At 40.3% G+C, this 24,961-nt stretch overlaps 1 protein-coding gene across 5 annotated transcripts in view; it reads left to right on the plus strand.

Annotated features, from left to right (window-relative positions):
- The window catches only part of sfswap (splicing factor SWAP), a 58,623-nt gene extending 40,481 nt beyond the window's left edge, over positions 1-18,142 (plus strand). For 4 of the 5 annotated variants that reach the window (XM_061060754.1, XM_061060755.1, XM_061060757.1 and 1 more), the window contains 3 exons: positions 4,414-4,811; positions 6,168-6,305; positions 6,809-6,968. In XM_061060754.1, the coding sequence (XP_060916737.1) occupies positions 4,414-4,811; positions 6,168-6,305; positions 6,809-6,953 (681 nt within the window). In that variant the 3' untranslated portion in view covers positions 6,954-6,968. Of the gene's footprint in view, positions 1-4,413; positions 4,812-6,167; positions 6,306-6,808; positions 6,969-12,123; positions 12,197-17,393 lie in introns of those variants that run through there. The other variant, XM_061060756.1, reaches the window with a different exon arrangement.
- Positions 18,143-24,961: the final 6,819 nt, after the last annotated feature.

Genomic DNA, 24,961 nt, shown 5'->3' on the forward strand with positions numbered 1-24,961 from the left:
TGAGTGAGATAAGAGACACAACCCTCCATAGTAAAAGTGTACTGACAACAATGGCTACAGCTTCTTTAGAAACCCAACTTCTGATGGGACTAAGGACCTCAGGTATCTGTTAGATTTGACCCTCCTAACATAAGTGAACCTCCTCACTGTCGGTAAAGGTCTATTCTAAACTCTGCATGCAGAGGGCGGTGAGGAGCTTCCAGGATGGCCTTTGCCCTCTGTTTGGCTCTTATCTGAAAAACATGGCTGTGGAGTTTCACTTTTTTTGAGTTCCATTTGAAGATTTAAAGACGATTTTGATCTCTAATATCCAAGACTGCAGCAGAATGTGATGAGGGGAGATCAGTGTGATTTCAATTTGTTACCTCTGTGATTCAAGGAACTTAGTTCAGAAAGAAAGAGAAGCAAAGAAGTAAGAGGAAGCACTTAGAAGAAGTCTTGTGGCAGCAGCATTGTGTGCATGGATGCTGTATTTCTGAGGACTGGATAAAAGAATAGAACAACAGTACAGTATGCTGGGGCTTCAGAGGGTTTGCAGTCGGATGTGAATGCTGATACCGTTTCATCTTTGCAAAGTTGGCTGACTTGGATGCGTTGATGTAAGCTCTCGCTGCTTCCCATAGTGCTCGTCATGATGTTTATGTGACAGCTCTGCAGTAGCTAGTGTAAGCATTCATGAGTAAACAGAACTCACTGAATAAGCTTTACAGGCCTCATCCTCTTGGCTTGTTAGTAACTCTGAAATCCTGTGTTTCTGGTACTTGGCATGGTGTGTTTTGGAGAGAGTTCGAGCCTTCTCTGTATGTCCGATTCAGGCTAGCACTTCTAGGCTACATTAGCAGCTCCTAGAATAACACACCCGGATCTCTGAACCGAGCCACGGGTTTTGAGGTGGAAGAGGAATGTGTGAAATTCAAAAGACAATGTTTTTAGTTTGCTTTATCGGTCCTCATCCTCAATCATGAGCCCAACAATGTCACAGGAGTGCAGCAAGCATTTTGAAATGATTTTCAAATATGGACCTTGCTGTTCAAGTGATTTTATTTCAGGCAGACACTGTTGGCTGATACATTTATGTTTCTTAAGGATTCATTGAAACATGACAGTCTCCATACTGTGGCTGTGGCTCAGTAGTTCAATCCCCAGCTCCTGCAGCCACATGTCCGATGTGTCCTTTGGCAAGACACTTAACCCTAAAGGGCTCCCACAGTGTATAAATGTGTATGAATGGATTAGATGACACTGATGGCCACTTCACAAAGCAGCCTCTGCCATCAGCGTGTGAATGGGTAGGTGTGACCTGCAGTGTTAAAGTGCTTGAAGTAGTCAGAAGATAAGAAAAGTGCTATACAAGCTCACATGCATTAACATTTACATAGAGCTTTAACACTTTTCATAAAAGCAATGAATCTTGAATAAATAACTATTGTACTGAGGCTTGCTTGCTTAAGTTCTCTCATCACTGCCCCTAAAATAATAATTAGAGAAAAATTGTCCCTGCTTATCTTATTGTTTATATCAATATGATGACATCCTTTAGTAAACACTTATCGTGGGACAGCTGTGGCTCAGTTGGTAGAGTTTGTTGTCTCTCAACTGGAAGGTTGAGGGTTCGATCCCCAGCTCCTTCAGCAACATGTCCGATGTGTCATGGGGCAAGACACTTAACCCCGAATTGCTTCTAAATGCTTCGTCAGCGGTGTTTGCATGTGTATGAATGGCATTAGTTACTCTGATGGTCACGTTACACAGCAACCTCTGCCATCAGTGTGTGAATGGGTAGGTGTGACATGCGGTGTAAAAGCGCTTTGAGTAGACTAGAAAAGTGATATACAAGCTCAAGTCCACCATTTACCTGCTGTTTTGGTTTATTTATTTCTCTCATCTGATATGAGAACAATCTTTTTTTACATTTATTGGAGAGACAGGCCAGTGGACAGTCCTAAATTGGTGAGGGAGAGAGTGTGGAATGACGTGTGGGAAAGGAGCCACAGGCCGGATTCTAACCCGGGCTGCCTGCTTTGAGGACGATAGCCTCTGTACATGGGTCGCATGAACTAACCTCTCGGCCACTGTCACCCCATATGAGAAGAATCTTAATTTAACTGACTATTTTCTTCAAGAATGAGATAAAGAGATACATCTATTTATGTGATTTATATTTTAAAAAATATATATAGTGCTTTAAATTTTTTTTTCCTGTGTATGGTCAAGCTGCTGTTGCTGTAGCTTTAAATATAATGTTATGGTATATTATTGAGGGTTCTACTAGAGTTACAAAAAGTCCAACTCAGCTAAGATTTCAAAATGCAACTGGTAACTACCACCCCAAACAAAGATAGAGATTAGCTGTAACAGTATATTTAATTATTGTTTATTCTCCACAGCACACAAGTGTTGGTATTGTAAATGTTAACAGATCCTGCCAAATAGTTTACTTTATCCAACTCTCATTGCATATTTATTGTTTTAGTCGAGAGGACGGCTTAGCTCCTCTCCTTTCTTAACTCCTTATTGTTACTCCACTGACTTTCCCAAACTTCAGTATCTTGCCAGAGCAGGTGTGAGAGGGCAGACGTTTCTCTCAGCCTGGTGTTGGGATAAGCTTCGATGTGTCAGCCCTAATTTTAAACCAACCTTGCTTCCAATCATTTCATTATCTCCCCCCCCCCCCCCCCACCAAGCCAAGACACCCGATAGTGTGCAAAGAAAAGTGTAATAAATATTCCTCCTGTCTCTACCTACCTTCCTGTTTTTTCAGCTATTGATCGTCTTCAGTCGGGAATTCTTTACCTGCTGTCTTTCCACCCTGTTCTTCTCTGTCTCATTTGCCTCCTCTTTTCAATATAATCTGTTCTCCCTCTTTTATGTCTTCCCCTCCTAATATGACTTCTTATGCTAAACCCTTTTTTATTTTAGAAGGTTAGACGTGGGGTGATTGAATTGATGTGATTGAAGTCACGGCACACATTCATCCACCTCTTGAGCAGTCATTCCATTTATGCTAATGCTGGCATATGATATACGCCTTTCTTTATCCAAAAGCTCTTTTAGTGCCAGCAAAAAGTCTACATATGTAACACATGTGACCCTAGCAGTGATATATAAGACCTGACCTTGGAAGATTAAGTGTTATGTTCAATCCACTTTCCAGGTTCAGACCAATCACACGTCAACAGACCGACCCACATTGAGTTCATTAGAGTAATGCTGCAGCTGATACCTGTTACTTAGTATAGCCAGAGGGCTCCACTGGGTTTTGTAACAGCACAAATTAATCTGCTGAGGAAGGATTTTTTTAGGTATTTAGTTATAATTCAATGCCCTTTTGACTGCACGTATGATTATTTTCTACATTTTTATAACAATGTGGTGGTGTGGGATTTTTATCCATAACCAGAAATCAAGCATATATTACCATTATATTTTCATTCTTCAGTTTAGCTCTAAGATGAGGTTGTCTCTATGAACATAACTATGTGACAGAAAATATTAGTGTTGTAGTACACAAAATCGGTCTTGTCTCTAAACCACTTTTTCAAGGTCTCGATCTCGTCTTGGTATCGAAAGCATTTTTACTTGATCTTGTCTCGGTCTCAGACTGGGCGGACTCCGGATTTTAAATCAAGACCGGTCAAGACCACCACTGATACTGATACACTATTTGCCGCATCATTCCTGTGAGTAAAAAGAAAACTCCCCTTTCTAAGAAGAACAAATAACTTCAATTCATTCATAATTTGATGTTAATTGCCTGGTTACGGCCAAAGTGAGTGACACGCCCACTGAACTCAACATGGTGATCTTTCATTGATATGTTTGGTCTTGTGTCTGGCTCGCCCTACCTTGGTCTTGGTCTTGACTCGGTCTCAATCCCTAAATGTCTTGGTCTTATCTTGGTCTCTGAGCACTCTGATCTCGGCTAGTGTGGTCTTGATTACAACACCAGTAAATATATAATTTGAAAGACAAAAAAAAAGTCCATGGAGAACCTGAAGGAATATGATGAGATAAGAAAAGCCAACAAGGTTATATTCTCTATTGTAAAGACGAGAAAACCCATTCCTCAGGATCTCTATGGAAACACTTTGACTCATCAGGTGAACTTTAAAAAAAATTAAAAAAAATCTAATTCTTCTCTTGTTATCCAACATGGATTCTTAAATATTTACATTGATTGACATATCTTATGCCAAACCTGAAACCTGTGTCACTATTGATTGCCCACAGATGTAAATAGATACATTAAGGTTTTAAGTAAATTTTCCTCTTGCAGAATACATGGACTGACTTCTTGGTGTTACTGATGCATTGTTGTTGTTTATGTTCTTCAATTTGAATCAATAAAAAGGGTCAAGGAAGCAAGTGTGTCCGTGCCCTCACTGATCTTTTTTTTTCTTCCTATGTTTCTAGATCCAAGAAGCCCTGTCTCTACTGTGTGACCCTACACCCCCTCAAGTGTCCTCTGCACCACCTGTGTATCCTCAAGATCAAAGATCCGCCATGGAGAACCTAGGAGCCCATCGCAGCAGGGAAGCCCCTTCCCCCCCCTCCTCATCGTCTTACACTACCTCCAGAGGAACAGCTAGAGACAGAGAGCGAGACCGAGAGAGAGACAAAGACAGAAACAGAGAGAGAGACAGAGACAGAGAAAGAGAGAGAGAACGAGATAGAGACAGAGACACGGACAGGAGCAAAGGGAGGGACAAAGACAAGAAGAAGAAAAAACACAAGAGGAGGTCAAGATCTAGGTCACGGTCGAAGAGCAAACATTCCCTTCCCAGTGCCTACAGGAGATCCCGCAGGTCTCGGTAAGACACCAAAAGCTCAATGACGTGAATTTTTTTCCTCCCTGTTTGTCTTTGTTATCTTAAATTTGATAATTCAGCAGGAGAAATAAGGCTTTAGCCCTGACAGTGCTCAGTGTAGCTGATCTGTATCGTCCTCTGCTGCTCCTCTCCACGGATTCTAAACCCGTGAAAAGTACTTTAATGTTCTCTGTTGTTTTAGGTGTTGTTGTGCTTCATACTGTTATGACGCTGCATTGGTGAAGATACAATTTTTTTTATTTTATTTTTTTTAAGAATAGCCCTGACCTCACTATATTCTGAACTATTATTTCATTATAACTATTGTTATTCAGTATTTTGTTGATATTGTGATTCCGTTGAACTACATGTAGCATTTATTTTAAGGCAAGCTCACGTAAAATGACTGACAACATTATCACCATGTATCAGCCTCTGCCTCAACTGCACAGGTGAACCTACAGTCACCAGGGCACTGCACCCATATGAACTACAGTAGTAATAGAAGATAATGTATTCCTTTTCTACATGTCTGGAAGCAGTAAAAGTGTGAAGTAAATGAAAGACATGCAGGCTATGAAAGCAGAAGATTGAAGACTAATACATTCATAGAAAGGGGAAGTGATCAAAGGTAGAAAAAAAAACTTCTTTGTTTGTGCCATTTATCTGTAAACGATATTGACCAGGCACTGTAATCTGTAAACGATATTGACCAGGCACGTCTGTTTTGCCTCCCCAAGACAGGCTGACATTATCTCAGCATGCCTGTCCCTCCTGGCTTTGTTTTCAGGTTATTTTCATCTTCTCTAACTCTGGATGTTACAAGTCTTTGCATACCAGCCAGTGTTGGAACAATGAATTTAGCCATACACCCTTTATGGGAATCTATCTTAGAAGTGAATGAATATCTTATATTATTTTATAAATATTTGATACTGTTTTCTTTCCAGGCGCTTTTAAAAGACACTATTTACATATTCAGAGTCCATGTGATGTAATGCTTATAAAAGTAATTCAGAGAATTACAGTGTGGGTTTTTTTTCCTGCAGCAGTAGTTAAAGTCGCTTTAAAACTGCCTTCATATGAATTCTGACACATTGAGGTCTTTAAATAGTCCGATAGAATCGCTACAAAGCCTCATTTATTATTCCTGCTCTTGGGTTCCTTTAAGAACCATCCTGATTGCTCGCCTCATTTCTTCCTCTTGCACATTACCTCCGTCATTGTCTTATCAGCCTCCTCTCTTGTTCTTCATTTTAAATTCATCAGCTCATCTGCCAAGCTCCATATTCTGTAATTTAATGGCTTCCCCCCCTCCTCCCCCCTTCTTACACTGTCTTTGTGCTTCTGTCTGTCCAGATCCCGCTCGCACTCCCCGGGGAGAAGGGACAGAAGGGGCCCCTCGTCAGAGAGGAGACGTGACGAGAGAGAGAGAGAGCGAGAGCGCCATCATCCCAGCAGCAGCTCCAGTCGTCCCAGGGGGCATTCGAGATCCAGGTAAACCTGACAGCAGGTGTTGTCAGTCTGTGGTGAGAGGAGTCACGGGTCTCGGGTCACGGCTGCTTGTATTCTACCACTGAAAACATCCATTATTAAACCTGTTAGGGCAGAGAGGGGCACTGACACTGCCACGACAAGGTGCTCAGTCCTACATTTCAATATCCATTCGTCATTACAACAACGGGGAGCAATGATTTTTAATCAGACAAAGTTTTGTGTTTATCTTCTAAACACTGAGCAGTATTTAAGATCGTGTACAAAGCTGCCTGTACATCGAGCTGTAGCCAATCTGATGACATAAAAGACATCAAATCCCCAAACGACCACTCATAAAACTGTGATAGACCGCCTCTTTCTGCATGAAGATGAAGTAGAGCTTGTTGAATATGCAAGCTCTGCCTTCATAAAATATTCCACAACCCTTGATATACTGTATCATTTGTGGAGTGACTTGCGAAATAAAATAGTTCCCACGGTGCACTTCTTGTTATGTCTCCCAGGTCCCCTCCAGATAAAAAGAGGAGCGCCTTGTCTTCTTCAGGTTACATGCAAACTGCAGGCTCCTCTTTGTCCCCTTACTCCTCACCAGGCAGAGTTTTGTCCCAGTCAGCTAGTCCCGCCTCCAGCCTAGGACTCTCCAGGTAACCCTCCACAAGCCTGTCAGTCAATGAGCTAAGCATTTGGATTGCTCTAACAGAAAATGTTTCCACTTTAGAGACAACAGGTAGTTGGGAGGTTTTGGCTTTGAAGCTAAAGAATGATCAGACTTACACAATTCTAAATGAGTCTAACCTAGACCGAGAATAGATTGTTTCCTCCAGGCCTGAATCACTGACATACAAAGACATCTAATAGGACAGTGCAACAACTGTTGACCAATAAAGTAACCTGTCAAAATCAAGATGATGTTCAAGTAATTTCCTCAATTTAAAGTCTTTCACCAAACACCATCTCTTTGTCTAAAACAAGGTCACACATTTATTTATGTTGTGAAGACTAAACTATTGAGCGTTCACAAACCACCTCCCATCAGCAGCTATTATTCAGTCCTAACTTAAGTAAGCATAACTATGCTCAGCAGGTCTGTCAACCTCTTGAACCTCCCCATCAAAGAGGCGTGCATTGGGCTGTGGTAAAAAGAACCCCATGTTTAATGAATTTAGAGGGCCGTGTCTATTTTTGTGACAAAGACACAAAAAAAGTGAGTCATCTGCTCTTATGGAAGTTCTAAATGTTTGAATGCAGGTTATTAACTACATTTAATGGGGTCGAAACAAACTTGGAGTGCTGTTCTTAAGACCATTGTGTTTTATTTCTGAATTATTTGGAAGCTGGTCCAGGATAGTGAAGTAAAAATGATGAAGATATGTAGCTGCTTTATTTAGCTCTTTAAAGGGTTTGGGGTATTATCACGCCAAGTGTTATACTCAAGATAGTCTTATGGAAATCAAACTCATAAGTTGTCATCCTAAATGATGTACATCAAACCAGTGTTTGTAATTATAAACATTACATGATATTGAGTATATTGCTATCAAACTGTAGACTCATTTTTCAAGGTTTCTTGTTGGAAGTGGAAATAATTAAGTCTGCCAAATGGGCAAATTAATTCAAAGCATGAGACAAACAGCTTGATCAGGTAGCTCAGGCTTTAGAAAAGATGTGCCATAAAGGAAGAAGCTATTTCATACCACGTCTGAGATCAGGTTTGAGGGAAAAAAGGGTTCTAAAATGGAAAGGTGTGATGATCTAAAAACAGTAGCTGCTGGACGATTTGGCAGTTAATCATTGTGTTGGATTTCTCGACACATCATTTCTCCGTCCTTATTTCCTAGTTTTGCCAGTTTTAGCCCTCTGTGGCAGTTTCATTCAAAATACACCTCAAGCTCAACTGCAGTACTAGCTGTTAGAAACTGTGCCGGGTACAACACAGCCTCAGCTCTGCCTGTGGTGTCGAAGAAATTGAAAATCCCAGTACGGACGGAGGAGACTTAATGCATAAACTCTGAAAAGCTGGCGATATGATGTATCAGAGCAAACATCTTCTCAAGGTCTGAAGGCATGAATGTTTTTGTTTCATGGACGCAGCCTCTTCTGGTCGGATGCCATGGAGTTGTTGGTGTATTTTATGAAATATTTCCAACAAAGAAACAAAGTCAAGCTGCATATATTATTGTCAAACTGCAAAACAAACTCATTGCTCTCATGTTCCCCTCCCCTTTTAAACCAAAACAAACCCCACTGTAAACCCACTGTACTACAAGAACTGAAGTAGGTCAAGCTGCTTGACAACAACAGACAAATGTAGATACATGGAAAACATGATTTATGCATGCACCAACAGAGAAATCACTGTCTGTTGAATACGACAAGGGAGCATTTTTTATTTGATATATTTGGTGTTATATATTATTTATCTTGTTTTTTTCTTAATGTAGATTTTGAGATAGTCCGTACACTGATGACGTTTTGAGTGAGGGGTGAAATAGTGTAGTGAAGAACATAAAAACATGCACAGAGGCGGCTAACAGGCATGTTTCGTCCTTTGCATTGCATTGAGTCAATCACTGCATGTAAATGTCAGCTCTGATTTATGCAGCGCTCAAATCTTTACACATGTTGAAGCAATTAACTTCCCTGGAGCAGCATTGTCTGATGTTGGATTCAAAATGCATATCAGTGAAATCAATTTGTACCCGCTTGAATATCACTGACATGCATTATTAGTCGATAGAGCATAGGCCAACTCATAACTAGAACTAGTGCGCCAACAGGAAATAATAAATACATTAGCCCTCTCTGCACAACTGTTCAATTACAATATATTACTTACATAGGAGATGATTTTTCAACACACCAGAATTTCATAGCTGAAGCTGATGCAGGATTTACATTCATAATGACTCACCATCATATTTTGAGAAGTAACATCTCATGTCCTGCAATCGAACTTCAAATTATGTGCTGGGAGGATTATAGATTATTATTATCAGTATATCATCAATATGTCAGAATACATAGAAATTAAAACTAATAATACTCTCGTAAACACAATCAAATTAAAGCATTTAGGGGAACACAAAAACCTCATTTGTACCTTGTATCTACGAAGAGTGCCTCACTATTTAACTGTGATGTCAGTAGAGGTAGGGGTTGCAATTTATGATAGGATACAAGGCGGGATGCATAATCCACAAATGATAATATCAAAATACAGTAACTGACAATCAAGACAATCATATAATGATATTAACTTCCTTACACCCAGGGTCCGAAATTAATTTTTTGACTCACCGGCCAAGGTGGCAGGTAGATGAAAAAATTCACCGGCCAAACATATTTTTTCACCGGGCAAAATAACAAATTTTGTTTTTGTGTCCTATACACATCTGTTACAGTACATTTGATTGAGAAGGCATCATGTTTTGTTTAATCAATAATACATTTAAGTCACAGATTCGATCGATTCGATGTCATCTGATCAGGAAATTGAGAAATTGAAAAAATATATATTTGCTGGCCTTTATTTTTTTCTTAATGTATTATTTGTAGGCAGTAGTTCCCAGACCCATCCCCCCCCCCCCCCCCCCCCCCCGCTCCCCTCTGAACTGCCCCTGCATTACAACATTACAAACTAAAAACAAAAATCAATCAGAGAAAAATGAATTATTAATCCTCAAAACAAGTTTTCTCCTGATTTCGCTTTGACAATATTAGACACTTGATATAATCAGCCTGTTCATTATTGGACGTGAGTATATCTCTGACTGCTCCTGCTGCACGTGATGGAAGAGAAAAGTGGAGCGTGCCTTTAGCGTCCGCTAGGATATCTAAAGTGATTGTAACGCAGCGCTGTTTCACAGAGTCTGTGTGGAGATGTTCACAGACTTATGACGTTGCTATCGCTAAGTCAGCTGCAGACACGTGTGTTCCCAAGTGTTCTCTAGTGCTTCAGTTAGCCAGTTAGCCTCCATTCACATGTCATTACCCTCACTCCTGTTATAAGCACCGCCTTAAGTAGTCATGAAGAAGTGACTTAGTCAGTCAAACTTTGAGCGGAATCCGGAATTTGGAACCAGCAATGTAATAATTATAAAACAAGTGTCAGAAAAACACAATATTGCCGGATCAGTATTTTGTCCCACCCCTACAGGTTAAAGATCACATATTGTGCAAAAGCTTGTTGATCAAACACCAATGTGTCCCTATAGACTTTCTACAAATCCCTAAATTTTGAGAAAAGTCCATCCTCTTCTGTTCTTTTCATAAAATGTGTGCTCAAACAGTCTGTTGGGAGATTTTCCCTTCAAGACATCACAAAGGGCAGTAACCCCTCACCCAGGTGGGTGACACTCCCACAGCTAGGTGTTTGTTCTGTCCTCTGAGTCTGCCTTCTCTATGTAAACAACTGGGCATGGTGCAAGAAAGCCCAAGGCATATCCCCTTCAACAGAGGGGTGTGGTCAAACACAGCTCACTTTCAAAAAGCAGATGCATGGAGTGCTGCATGGGTGTTGAACAATGTTTTGAACATTTTTGAAAAGAATTAGTCCCTCTGGTGCTCTTCAGTGTGGGAATCCAACTTCGAAGCTATTGAAGAGGTCTGAGGCACTCAGAGGGGTATACATAAAAAGCTGACTTTTATTTAAAGCTACAGAAACAGAAACAGCCTGTTCTGAGCAGGGCTGAAATAGAGGGGTTTATAGGCGTGATCAAATACAGGATCAGAGTGGATTTAGAACAAGAAACTTCACAGACATGTCTTGGGGAGCTCTGAGACTTATTTAAACTGGTTAAAAAGGAGGAGAATATGTGACCTTTAATATTTCTTGCATTTATAATGCATAAACATTAAAAAAAAAATTAAAAAAAAAAATGTATACAGGAATAACTTGTTCAAAACAGATGGATTTTTTTGTGTTTCAAACCCCAATTGAATGCTTTAGAAAGTTTTTTTTGTCCATCAACATCCAATTTCCCCAGTAAACCAGACAGGTGAGAATGCTGTCTTTTTTCCTCCAGTAATGATGGCCCCTTTAAGAGAAAGCAATGATCTAACGATCTAATGATCTAAGCAAGAACCCTTCATGGGGGGGAGACTGGCTTCATTTGAACATTTTTAGTCGTCAAAGGTTTTTGAGTTACCTTCAGAGCTTTTTAAACTATTGAACTCTGTGCATCATAGACAAGGCTGGTTCTGTCGGTTTGGTATTTGCATTGCACTTTTCTAATTGGTATAGAACTGGAGCATCATGGTTATGTGAGTAAACAGGAGTAAAACATTTTAATGACAGACTGAGACACACACATTCCTAACCTTTTTTCATGGAGGCTAAACCCTGAAAACCACAGAACATCATCAGCCGTCATATCTGCATTTTCATGTCACCTGTTGTGTTCATTCATCTTGACAGGCATGATTTTTCTTATTTAAAAAAAAATCCCCTGATGAATTATGAAGTGTTCAACAGCAGAGAGATTAAAGGCTTTAGACAGAGACATGAAGCAGAATTTGAAGCCTGCGTTTTTGGCACTTCTCCTGTTTGTCTACATGATTATATACTTGGCTGCGTTTGACATTGTTGACGTGGAGGTTAGTCTTTACAGGTCACATGTCGTTCCTCTCTCACCTCTCCGTCTTCTGCCTCTGCTCTCCCTTCTGAGGCTCTCGACGCCTGTCTAAGTTTGAACATCGCAGAAGATATCATGAATATTGTATAGCCTCTCCTGTTAACGTGATTGGTTTTCTCTCCCCCCTCTCTCCCTCGCCCTTTTGTTTGTTTGTCCGCTTCTCCCTCCGTCTCTTCTCTCTACAGGGGAGGTTCCCAGGAGAAAGACAAGGCAGTGTCCGCATCCATAGTATCCTCGGTTCAGTCGAAAATAACTCAGGTATTGTTCTTTGCTTTTATCTTAAGTATATCCTATGCTGACCCTTACAGCCTGAGGAAAACAAGAATAGAGTGTTGTGCTTTGTTTCCATCAGGCAAAGTGGATGGACGGAAAGTGCTGTACATTTTCACTGATACAAATATAACATAGCCTTTATGTAAGACCTTCAACAAAACCCTTTGTTAAAAGTCAAAAGTGAAGCACTCAGTACAGTCATTGTGTTTTGTTGAATAATATTTCAACGTATTCTTGTTATTCTTCTTTTTTTTACCTCTGCAGAGGTATTTAATTTCAGCACAAACAAGAACACTTTCATTTTAACAAACTAAAAAACTTTTAATGCTACAATTATAGCATTCCATGGTTTGTATTCGAGTATTCGAGAACAGATAATATCGGCCGATTTTAGCATATCCAGTAACAGGTTTTGATCACAGAGTTGTTTCTGCTGCTCCAGCATGGCCCAAATAACCAGCTGTACAGGTTTCACAGTAGAACATGGTAATATGTTTTTGACAGACATATAACTGTGGATCTGTTGTAGAGTCGGTCGTCTCCCGGAACGTCGGGGGGTTCAATCCCCAGCTCCTGCAGCCACATGTCCGATGTGTCCTTGGGCAATACATTTAACCCCAATTTGCTCCCGCTGCTTCGTCAGCTGCGTATAAATGGGATTAGTTACTTCTGATGGACACTTGACAAAGAAACCTCTGCCATCAGTGTGTGAATGTGTAGGTGTGACTTGCAGTGTAAAAGCGCTATACAAGCTTAAGTCCATTTACCATTTAAGCTGCTACCACAGAGGCTGCAGCCCCTCTGTTGAGTGTTAAGAACAGAAGTCACCGTTCAAATTCCAACAATCACACACACGCTGCATGCAACCGCAGTCTCTAAAGGAAATGCTTTGTGCATCATACTCCCTCTCTTACACTTCCCTCATTAATCATAATGTAACCTAACATGCATTCATTATAATGTGACCTAACGCACACCTGGTTAATATCTTCTGACCCCAGAACATGTTCCCCGTGCTCCAGCTTGTTTAGAATTCTAATGTCCAATTTACGGCTGCTATCATGCTGCTTCAGAATTGCACCCTAATCACATGCAGGCACACGTACCTGGTAACAGGAAGGGAAGAAGACGGAGGACTTACTACATAAGAAACAATGTTTTGGTGTTATTTTTCTTACCTTTTCAGCCTGTGGTTAAAAAAAAAAAGAAAATGGGGACGAAATTGCTGCAAACCGGTTTTCAAGTTCAACCGTTTTGTTTTGGGCAAAAAGTAACACACTGTTCTCTCTCTTATCTTTGTGTCTAGTTGTCCTCTCACATCCAGCGCTGTCAATCAATACCATAATGTAATGTTTATTTATTTCATTTCCGCTGCTTTGGAAACATGGAGAAACCTCCCCTAAGACAAACTTCAAGATGAGTTACCTTGATTCGTCTTAAAAGTTGAAATCAATCCCCAGATGAAAGATATTTTCTGACCGTCATTACTTCAATTACACATGCTTCCTTTTCCTTACATGTTGAGCCCTGGATCAACATCTTCATTTAATTTTTCCTGAAATATCATTAATCTAATTTCTACTTGTCACTGCATTTCATGAAGTGATGAAATACTTCAATGTGCTTCTGCCGTGCAGCCAGGCAGCTTACAGCTAAATGTGTAATGGAGCGTTGAATCACAGTGAATATCATTTGTAGCCTCACTATTATAATGTTAATAAAGCGACTTCACATTGAGCGTATATAAATGTGGTGTAGGAGCGGTTACACCTCCAAGGAAAAAAAAGAGTTGCACTGAATCTTGAGAGGATGCGGTGTAGACCAGAATGCAATAAGCATTGGGACTAAAGCTAATGGAGGTCAATAGACTGGGAATGGAGAGGCAAGAGCAGCTACTCTGTGAACACCCCGCACGACTCGCACTGAATGTGCAGCACGTTGTCACTTCTGTTGGAGAGAGAGAGAGAGATAGTGTGTGTCTGACTCAGTGTTTGGTGTTTACTCAGCAGATACACCACAGACACAACAAATTTCTCATCTCTTCATTTTCTCACTTATAAAAAAAAAAAAACAAAAAAAAAACTCCATCTTTTGTCTTTCTGTTACTCATCATGTCAAACAAACCCGACGCTTTCTCCTCTCCTGTCTTCATCTCAACAGCCCCACAGAAGATGGCTCGTTGAAAAACCTGCTGCTCGCTGGCTGTTGCAGCATGAACAGCTTCACGAGCACTAACTACTTATACCCCATCTGTAATGTTCTACAAACACATCTTGAATAATTCAGCACATCCTCATCTGCTTAATAGTCTCTTCCTCCCTGAGGGGGCCTGCTAGCTGTTTGCCTCATCCGTCTCATTTTCCTCCTGCTCGTCGTCGTTTCGCCGTCTGTAGTCACCGTTTCCTCTGCCAGACATTTATTCGATGGACAATTGGTAAAACCTTGAGAGTAGCATCTAGGCTTGTGTTAGATGTTTTATATATAAAGGTAGTTCTGTTTTATGTAAATATATAAGAATAATCATGCTGATGCCTGTTGCCTCTTAGCGCAGGCCCCTTAAGGTCTGTTCAAGTCCAGGACATGTCCTAAAACCTGGGCACCCCCCTGAGATCAATAACATCATAAGAAAAGTCCAATTATAGGACCTGACCTTGACTCTGCTAGTCAAATGAACCTATTTAGATCTGAATAATCCACTGCTGAGTCACTGTGCTGCCATGACAGAGCAGTGTGGAGGATTCTTACTGTTTTCAAATGTCATCAAAATGAGCACATGAGCAATATTTAGGGTGTTTTAGGGTTCAATGCCTTGTGTATTGTTAAATGGAAATTTTGGTTCTAAGTTGGCCGGCATCCTTGTCAGAGTTACCCGCCAATTCACACGTACTCCGTGCGCGCCGCGGTCCTTCAGCGCCACGTACTACGCCGTAGGTCGCTGCCACCCTAGTCGATCATTGTGTTCACGCAGCGGGCGCCGCGGTCCGTCTCCGGAGCGTGCCACCAGCGCCACTACTTGCAAACACATATATCACTGCAGATGTTACAGAATGTTCGGCTAGCTGGCTGCAAAGCTGTGATGACAGTTGTGAAAGATAGTTCCCCTATGGTTCAGCTCACAATAACACCTTAGCTATAGCTCCAGGATTCAAATATTTTGATGTATTTCGGGGATCTCTGAGAACCTGAATTTAAGTGTTTTAGGTTGTAGGATCCTTAATATGCCCCTGCTTTTATTCTCAACGATAATGAACATCTGTTGCTGTGAAATCTGTGTAGGACATGGTCATTATCCAAAATCATTGTATATCATGGTATGTACGGTATCGCAGCCTCTGTACCGTGATACATATCTTATCGTGGGGTTGAGGGAAATACTGAACCCTAATGTCACCGTAGTTATCTCCCTCCTGTGTGACAGCTGAAGTATACCTGTGATAATCTTTGATACTAGTAATGCTGTACTTTCATTTCTAAACGCAGTACAGAATTCAATTGTTCGACTGTCGATGTGGTAACTTTCCACTAAGTTGATTAAAATACGGAGCAGTTTTTTTTGTCCTCACCACTCTGTAAAACAAACGACTGTGTGTTGTGTGTTTGTGTTTGTCATTTCAATACACACGGGTTTAGAAAGGAACAGCCTTCTGAGTGATTTGATATGACAGCTCCCTCCCTCTGTGTTTACAGCTTTTAATTTGTCTCATCTGTCACGAGAGCTCAAGGGGGGAGATTTTTCCATGCGTGTATGAATCACTCCTGGGTAGAAAATGAACACTTTCAATTCAGCATAACCAGTATATGCCCAGTGGTCAGCAATATATCCATTATAACATAAAGAGGGGAAAGAGTGGCCCCTGTGTCTTCTTGTACTTTACATGATTGATTTAATGCTCTTGTTTTGCATTTGTATCTTCTAATATTCACTGGTCTTTCCCATCCTTGACCTATTTACATCGATTGTATATATAAAAGGAGTCCACAGCCATTGTGACATCACCTCTTAGTTGGGGGGAATACCTTTTATTAAGTCACAAACACTGAGTTATCAAAGATGTACAGTCTTTGCCCAAGGCACATTCATCATCGCGCTGATTTAAAAGTAACAGACAGCTTTTCCCAAAGAATGACATTCTATTTGTTGTGGAAGCTGACAAGGGTTATTTATTTATTTAATGAACTTTTTTTTTTTTTTTTTAAGAAAGAAGAAGACGCTAAGAGCGCTTGTGACACTTAACTGCCTGCACACTATTCTGGGAGGAGAGTGAGTAGCAGAGTTGTCTAGGGAAATAAACCGTAGAGACCAGGCTGTAAACATGTGGACTCCAGCTGGAAGGTTGGACGTTTTTACACAAGGCGCTATGGGGATTGACGGGCTTTTGGAGTAAGCCTCAAGTGGCCACACGAGAAACTGCACACACACACCAGTGTTAGTTTTAGAATTCAGTGCGGGGTTTGCTTTGTGAGTTTTTCTATTGTTTATATCCTGACTGCAGAGTAGCTGGAGAAGATGTGGTTTCAAATTTGGGAAGGATGTACTTCTCAATGCTTACGTACTTTTATTGAAATCTGTATGCGTTCATTTGTGCGTTAAAGATTTCATGATGGCTTGAAGGCAGAAAGCACATTCCTTTATATTCACAAATGGATTAATCTTAACATGAGTAGTGGATTTGAACACATGAGAAAAAGCTTGGGTCTCTGTTTGCAAGATTTTTTTTTTGTGGAGTTTGGTGAGATGTCACATATACAAAGTCAGGGACGACACAGACAAGAGGTTAGACTGAGCACTGAACTGTATTTGATGACAGTGGAAGGGTTTCACAGTGTGAACTAAAAGCTCTTTAACACTACAGGGAGTCATTTAAATTAATAAAAAGATGAATGTTTTATAATTCAGTAGCTTTAATACACTAGAAATATGAGTTTCTTTCCGGCCCTCAGTTAATCCTGTATTAAGACTTTCACACTTGCAGAAAACTTCTGAAATACTCAGGATATTTCCAGGAGGAGCTGAATGTGTGACCCAAACAGCCCCATTTTTCACTCTGACTTCACCCGGAGTTTCTCCTGCCAGACAGACCGATGTTCATTCTCCGTTAGGAAGTGTTGCAACAAATTTGTTTGGAGATGTTTTCCCCCCCGAAACTCATTCCTCCTTTCTGTTTTCCTCTTGTGTTTTCAGGATCTGATGGCCAAAGTGCGAGCCATGCTGGCCACCTCCAAAACCTTCCAACCTCCCAACTCCTGAAGAGGCCAAGCCTTTCCTACTAGCCACATCAGCCTCGGCCAATCAGCAGGCAGCATTTTCCGATTTCCTGGAGGCTTAATTTGCCAGGATCTGTTTTATCACCCTGTGTTTTATTTGAGTTTTTATGTCATCTTGATTTGAGGGATCGCAGATTCCATTAGGTAAGATTATGATTTCTGCACCGTTTTGTGAGAGTGATGTAAAAGCATTCGTTGAGCTGAATATCTTGATTCACACCTGACGTGAGAAAACAGCTCTTCAGCGAAAACATGACGTTATTAGTTGACATGTTTTGTTTTAGGGAGAATCAAATATGAAAGTGATCCCTGAATTGTTTCATCCTGTTTTAAAACACAAGTCTGACACGTTCTGACAGTCGTTCTTTGCAGCATTACCTGAAGCTGCAGGAGGTCTGTATTTGCTCCTTCTATGAAGGGTTGTGCCGTTTTGATCATTTCAATTCCCGTTTCTGTACTATATCCACTCTTCTTTTCCCTCTCTCTCTAGTTTTCTTTTCTCTTCAGAACCTCACCAGTCTATTTGAGAAGCTGTCTGATTGTCTTCTCTGTCATTCAGCTCTATTATGTGGCCTTCTATTACTTTTTTGGTTCGAAATGTAATTAATTCAATTCAAAGAAGAACTTTGTTATCCAAACTGTCAATAAAGTTTCATTTATGACTTACCTGTGACCTTTACTTCCATCATGACAAACAGGACTCCAGATCTCAGCAATCCCCATCCCATCAGAGTCCTCGTCTCCACCTTCCTTCATTCTGTGTATACTGATAAGATTGTAGAAACTGTTTCCTGATCACAAACTTTCACCTCTATATGCTGCACAAAGTTTATTGTCACAGCCAGCATTGCTGATAAACCTGTCAGACATTACTGTTTTAGACTGAAGTCCCGTGGGTGTCATCTGCTGCTGAGAAGACCCTTGTTACCCAGTAGACAGATAAACCGTGGTGTACAAATTGTTAGTAGACTCATGCCTGATTACCTCAGGCAGAGTACTTCTTCATTGGGGATTAAATGTTCAGAAAGATAACCTTTTTAAGGCCTTGGAGGGTCTTTCACTATAAGAAAAATGTGAACATCTATTTTTAAACCTGCAACAATGAAATGACACTTTGGCAGGGGAGATACCTCGCTTGTTTTCGCCGCAACGTTCTTAACAAACGGATGTGGTCCTGATTCTGGTGATGGAGGGTACACAGAACACTCCTACATCCATCCATTCATCATGTGCTTTTCCCTCTACATGTTGCAAAAAAAAAAAATCAGATCAGGATTTTAAAGCTTAGCAGGTTTATGGCCCACATTTTGACACCCTTTCCAGGGCCTAATGATAAGCAAATACTTAATCTTACATGGGTGCTTTGCTTCTATATAAATATCCACTGAATTTTGGCCGATTTTCACCATGTGCATTGTTCCAAAGAGTTATTTTTTTGGATATATTGTAGAGATAGGATAGTGGATAGAGTCGAATCAGGTCGGATCGGAACCCTGGCTGCCCACCTAGAGGACTATAGCCTCTGTACATGAGGCGTGCGCACCAACCACTAGGCTACCTGCGCCTCAAATGCTTTTGAAAGGTTAAGATATAGAGTGAGCGAATAACGATTTCCTATAAGTTAAGCATGTCTGCAGAAACACCTTAACTGCAACATACAGCGGTACATCATCAGCGTAGCATGTACTCCAGATATGGTAACCCAGAGGGGACTCCCCTCCTGCATTGCTGTTGTCGGACCCCAATCTGAACTCAAACCCTGAGTGCTGTGATAAAGGCGAATGAACACACCTGGTGGTATGATCTAGAAAATGAAATGCCAACTGAAGAGTCACGCAGCTCTCTCCAATGAGTGTGCAGCCATATTCTACTTCCATTTTAATATCGTTCTCCTTCTTTACCTTCTTCATCAATGGGCTCTTTATCTTCTGTGTCAGTAGATCCACACTCCCAGCTCTTGTTCCACAGTTAGCCAAACTGTCAATCCAGCTAACTGATTTGTACCTGAGGCATGCGGAATTGCGTGGTGAAAGCCAGGAACCGATCTAAATGCTTATGGTGTCTTTATTACAATGTACAATCAGCATTTACTGCATGGAGATAAGTTAAATCATAAGACCTGTCTAATGCTGATTGCTAATTCCTAGAAAAAGAAATTGATGTGGGCACATACACTGGAGTGCCAATTGTCACAGACTGAGGGGAGACAATTCCACATGACACCACTCTGATCATCATAAAAATCTAATAATAATTCTACAGTTGACTAGAAATGACTCCCAGTTGTCTGACATCATTGTGCATTGACGGAAGAAAAAAAAACTTCAGTCTCAGTTAAACTAAGAAGTCTTTTATTCACTGCAGATCGCCAAAAGAGTGCAAGTCTTCACCTCAAAGAGCTTCAATATCTGCCTCCATTACATATGAGCTGACAGTCAAAACAGACAAGAAGGGACACCGACCACTGATCCGACGGAAAGTCAGTGTGCTCCTTTTAAAAAATGCAACATCCAAAGCATCCTGACTTTCCCTTTGACTCAAAGGACTCCTCTCCTAACAGCATAAAGTCAGTTCTCCTTTTCACCATCAGAGAAACTCCACAGGAACATAAGGACTCGCACCACCAGAGTCAGGAAAGTTGCTGAGAGCCTTGGGCTAAAGCTGAATAATCCGTCCCTACTGAGAAACATAAACAGCTGACACAAACAGTCGGGCTGCTGATGTTTCCTTTTTTTCTACATTATTATTTTCCTACACTGTATTAATGTGTTGTCAGTAACCTACTTGGTAAGCTAGAATTTCACAGTAATGTGTGCAGAGGGTCACAGTACACTAAACACAGCCTGCCAGACACCTCACGTTTTCTCCCTTTTAACAATTGGATTGAAATACGGGCCACCAGTATTTTCAAGTCAGACAAAAACTTGTCCTCGATTAAAAAATATCAAACAATGACACATTTTAAATCTTGACTGAAGCACCAAATTGTTTCAGACCTGACCAACAACTACCTCTTTGTTTTTCTGAAGAAACCTCCTTCAAACTTATACTCTTCCAAAAAACCTCAAAAAGTAGTTTTCCAACAACTTCGACACCTTAACTGTTTGCCTGGCATTTTGCCCCCCCACCAAAGACCTCAGACAGAAACAGATTATGGCTAAACTTCAGCCTGTTCCATCTGATTTGAGTTCAGTGTTGTCCAAATAGTCCAAGACAGAGTGAAAAATTGGGTCGGATTGGCTTTTTGATTCATCCTGAGTGTTGGGCTGTCTCCATGAGCAAGTGCAGCAGCTGGAAACTAAAAAACATGAACCCAAGTTTAAAAAAAAAACAACTAAGAATTGAAATCGCTTGGGACAAGGTTCGGGAGGTGTTGATTCACATCAATCGAGTTTGTATATTGAATATCATAGTAAATCCCTCTGCTGGACTCAAATCAGAAAGGGCTTACAATAAAATAGCAAGGTGTTGTCAGTGATCAGGAAACTTTTACAAACTTTGCGATACGACTTGTCTGGTCGACAGCTATATATATTTTGATTAGCATATAGATGCTTTTTTCATCACAGTAGTACTGAATAAAGACTACTGCACCACTTGTCTATTAATTCACAACAACATAAAAGACAATCAGTGTAGTTGTGTGGAAAATGCATGGATGGTATTTTTAAAAGGCTCTCAATATTCTCTCCATGAAAAGGACTCTAAAAGGCAAAAAAAGAAACAGGTCAATAAACAACTAAATTAATTAAAGTCATCATTCTCTACTTGACACAAACACTTGCAACTGAAATTGACATGAGGAGAAATGGATTAGAAGGAAACTGGCACTCCACTGAGACCAGTTATCCAATTATGCAACAGTTTTTTATTTTTTATTTTTAAAGATATATCAGGAGCCAAGCCACGGCATCTGAAGACTGTGTCATGTAGTGCTGAGCCTGACCCATTAAAACAGTGTTACTCTCATTCCATCAGATAGTGATATAAGGTTAGCAGCAGAATTGACCACTTTAAAAGAGCAAGTTCTGCTGGTTATTTTAGAGTTGTTGGTTTTTTTACTTTTCTCCCTGAGTTTTTCCACTTAGAGCTAAAATGTGCAAAAAAAATGAGGTACAGCCATTCTGCCAACAACCGTTTATTTTTACAGTTTCCAGCTTTTTTGTTTTGTTTACTTTTTACAAGGGTTCTTCAGGGCAAGCAGAAAGGTTCTTATTGATTTCACAATGGACCGTTTTCTACCTGCAGAGCCGTTTTTAGGTGTTTTGGAGGGAGTTAAAGTAAGGCTAAAAGTCAGTTGAAACAAGTCCAAGTCACTGTCTGAAGATGAGTCCTCAACGTTGTGTTACAGGTCTTTTAGGGAAAGTCACAAGGTAGGTCTAAGGCTTTCATGCATGGTCCAAAAGTAACAAAAACTGAACTGTGGGTCTTTTGGTGGGGGGGAAAAACAGCCAAAATAGACTTGTAAGCATGTCCAAAATTGGTATGACCATTCACTAGTCTTGTAGACTCCTCAAAGTAGCTTCTGCATGATACATTCACACACTGATGGCAGAGGCTGCTACGTAAAGTGTCCATCAGTATTATTCATTTTAGGGTTAGGGTACAGGGATCTTACCCAAGCAAACTTCAACATGTAGCTGCAGTAGCTGGGTACCAAACCCCCGATGAGAGACGACTGACTACCACTGATCGACTGCTGCCCCTAATTAAAAGAGCACAGGATTTGTTTCCACGCAAAGGCTTGGCTTGTCAATCAGTAAGCTATCATCCCTAGAAAAAGTATTGTCTCATAATGAGGCCATAGGACCAGATTGCTTTTATGTACTACAAAGAACCTTTAGCCTACCAACAGATTTTTTCAAAGACTGCTTTGTACCAAGTTCTTCAAAGACATTTCTTAAGCAGACGTCTTTCACCAGCTGTCGTGAAGAAAACACCTGTTCTACATCTCTGATAACGGTGTGCCTAGTTTGGTAACATCCTTGAAATATTCAGTGGTTAATGTGCAGCAACTGAGTCCTGCTGTGTTGTGATTCAATGGGGCTCTTCTTGGACTCTTTATAACATGTGATGATGCGTTCTCTGAAGATCCTGTAAAGGACGGAGTATGACGTACTTGTTTTTAATCGTTTCCCAAATGGCATCAATGCAAAGAACCATGCTTGCATTATCAGAGAATGATACTTTTAGCACATTTCTGCATACATATCATGTCCCCCATCATGCACAGCCCAATATGAAGATGAAAAGACATCATTTGTAATATTGCCAGCTCTATGAATATCAAACTAGAGTATAAATATGGAATCTGTTGGCCATTACTAGATTAATTTATATGCAGAACTCATTCCTGTGTCTGAAATAATTCACGTCTTATCGCACATGTCTAGGTTTCACTGTAAATGTTGGGAAAGGAAACCGACAATTGCATCAGTTAATATTAAAGTCATTGAAGGAAAAAGGTGGAGAATTGGCGATGTGCACATTCAGGAGGGATGACGAAGCGCCCTGCATGTTTAGAGTAATTTTACACAATGTTGTAACACATAGATAAGAGGTCTTAACATCCTCTGCACCTATTTAAAGATTTCTAAAAGACAGTTAAAGCTGCTTAAAAAAATGAATCTATCTTTTGCCATTTCATAAAGAACCTTCTTAATACATTTAAGGACCGCTATAAAACACAAAACCACTTCCTTTTTTTTTGCCTTCCTTAGCCCTATCAGCATGTGTCTTGCGCTGATACTGTAAGACTCATGGGTCAAAAATTCAGCAAGCAGTTCATCTTGCCAATCCATGTGTGTGAAAAGACAATTCTTTTATTATTTGTGCCCTTTATCTGTCTGTACAGCTGCACTGGCTTTGATAAGGCGGGCGACTGATGCCTTATGCAGCATTTTTTTTCAATGGGTAATTGTGCGCTACTCCTGAGGCCTAGATAAGTCAGAGTCAAACTGAGTCTTGTGAGAAAGATTTATATAAGGGATGAGCACAGAAACCTTTATGACCAAGGCAAAGGCTTAAAGTCCTTCTAAGCAAGATGAAGTCTGAATTTAATTCAACCAAAAGATGTACAAACTGGGTGAAATAAGTCTTAGGGATGGGAAAAAAATGGAATGGTTCCCTTTGGAGACAGTCACTTTTAGCTGCATTTAGCCCCTCTTATTAAAGTGCACAGGAGATATGATGAGGAGTGAACAGTTTGATAAGTACGATCTGTGGAGTCGACTGGATACATTTATTATTTCAGGAAGTAAGTGAACTTTGAAATGATCCATTTGTAAAGTCGAAAAAGATTAGAACCTAAATCCTCTCAACTTTTCCTTGACCTCAATGAAAAAAGAGGTCACAGGGTCAAAGAAAGGTGTGAGTAAAGAGAATCCAACTGCTCTTACACTAATAGGTGGATGTTATTAATGTCACTTAGGTTTGCTGCGTAAAAACTACAATCTTACCAAAGATGGAGTACAAAGAGTAAATCTGTTCTTACTGGGATGTTTATCGCAGCCATAAAATATTCTAGTTTTATTTTCTCTCTTCTAAGCTGTTAATATTGTTACAGTCAACGCTGGTTCTGTCTCCCTTCAACCCATAAGTAATGTATGAAACACTTTTCTTTTAGATTTATTTTTGGGCTTGTTTTTTATGCCTTTATTGGAAGAATAGAACAGTGAATAGAGTTAGAAATAATGGAGAGAGGGAGTGGGGAATAGCACGCAGGAAAGGAGCCACAGGTAGGACTACAGTACAACTTCTGTACATGGGGCCTGCACCCTAACCACTTAGCCATCGGCGCCCCAAAACCCTTTTAACTGCAAATAAACACAGTCCAACATCACAGATAAATATTTTCTTTATTTGTCTTAATTATGATGTGAAAAAAAATGATCACATTTCAGCAATAAGCTTTCTTTAACGTCATAAATCTGCAAAAATCACACTTCATATTGGCCATGGTTAAACTTTAATCCCACTTATCTGTATTATCAAAAAGCAGCGATTCAAATAAAGTTTGGATTATTGATTAATTGATGCATTGGAGTTTGGGATTAAATCGAAACGAATATGAGTTAACAGTTGAGGTGACATGGTCGTCATATCGAGAGGATTCCTCTGCTCACTGTCCTTCCCTTAGTTTGATAAATTAAAAGTATTGTGTAATTCAGTGAAGATGGTTCTTTCCTGTGGACACATATTATGCAGAGTACATTTTAGTCCTCATTTTCTAACACTAATATGTGTTCCTAGCACAAACCCCCCCAAATTATAAGAAAAATCCATTCTCTCCATCTTTTGCCTTCTCCACTTTCCTGAAAATGTCTGCTCAAACAGCCCATTTGGAGATTTTCCTTTCATGACATCAGAAAGGGCAGTTACCCAGCCAACGTATCCCTGGTACTAATTTAACAATCTCTGGTTTATTTTGACAGTTTGAATCGTAGCCATAAGCAACATATTACATTAACCTTCTGACCATGGCTT

The sequence above is a fragment of the Labrus mixtus genome, chromosome 17 (assembly GCF_963584025.1).
Source record: "Labrus mixtus chromosome 17, fLabMix1.1, whole genome shotgun sequence".
In the NCBI taxonomy this organism is placed as follows: Eukaryota; Metazoa; Chordata; class Actinopteri; order Labriformes; family Labridae; genus Labrus; species Labrus mixtus.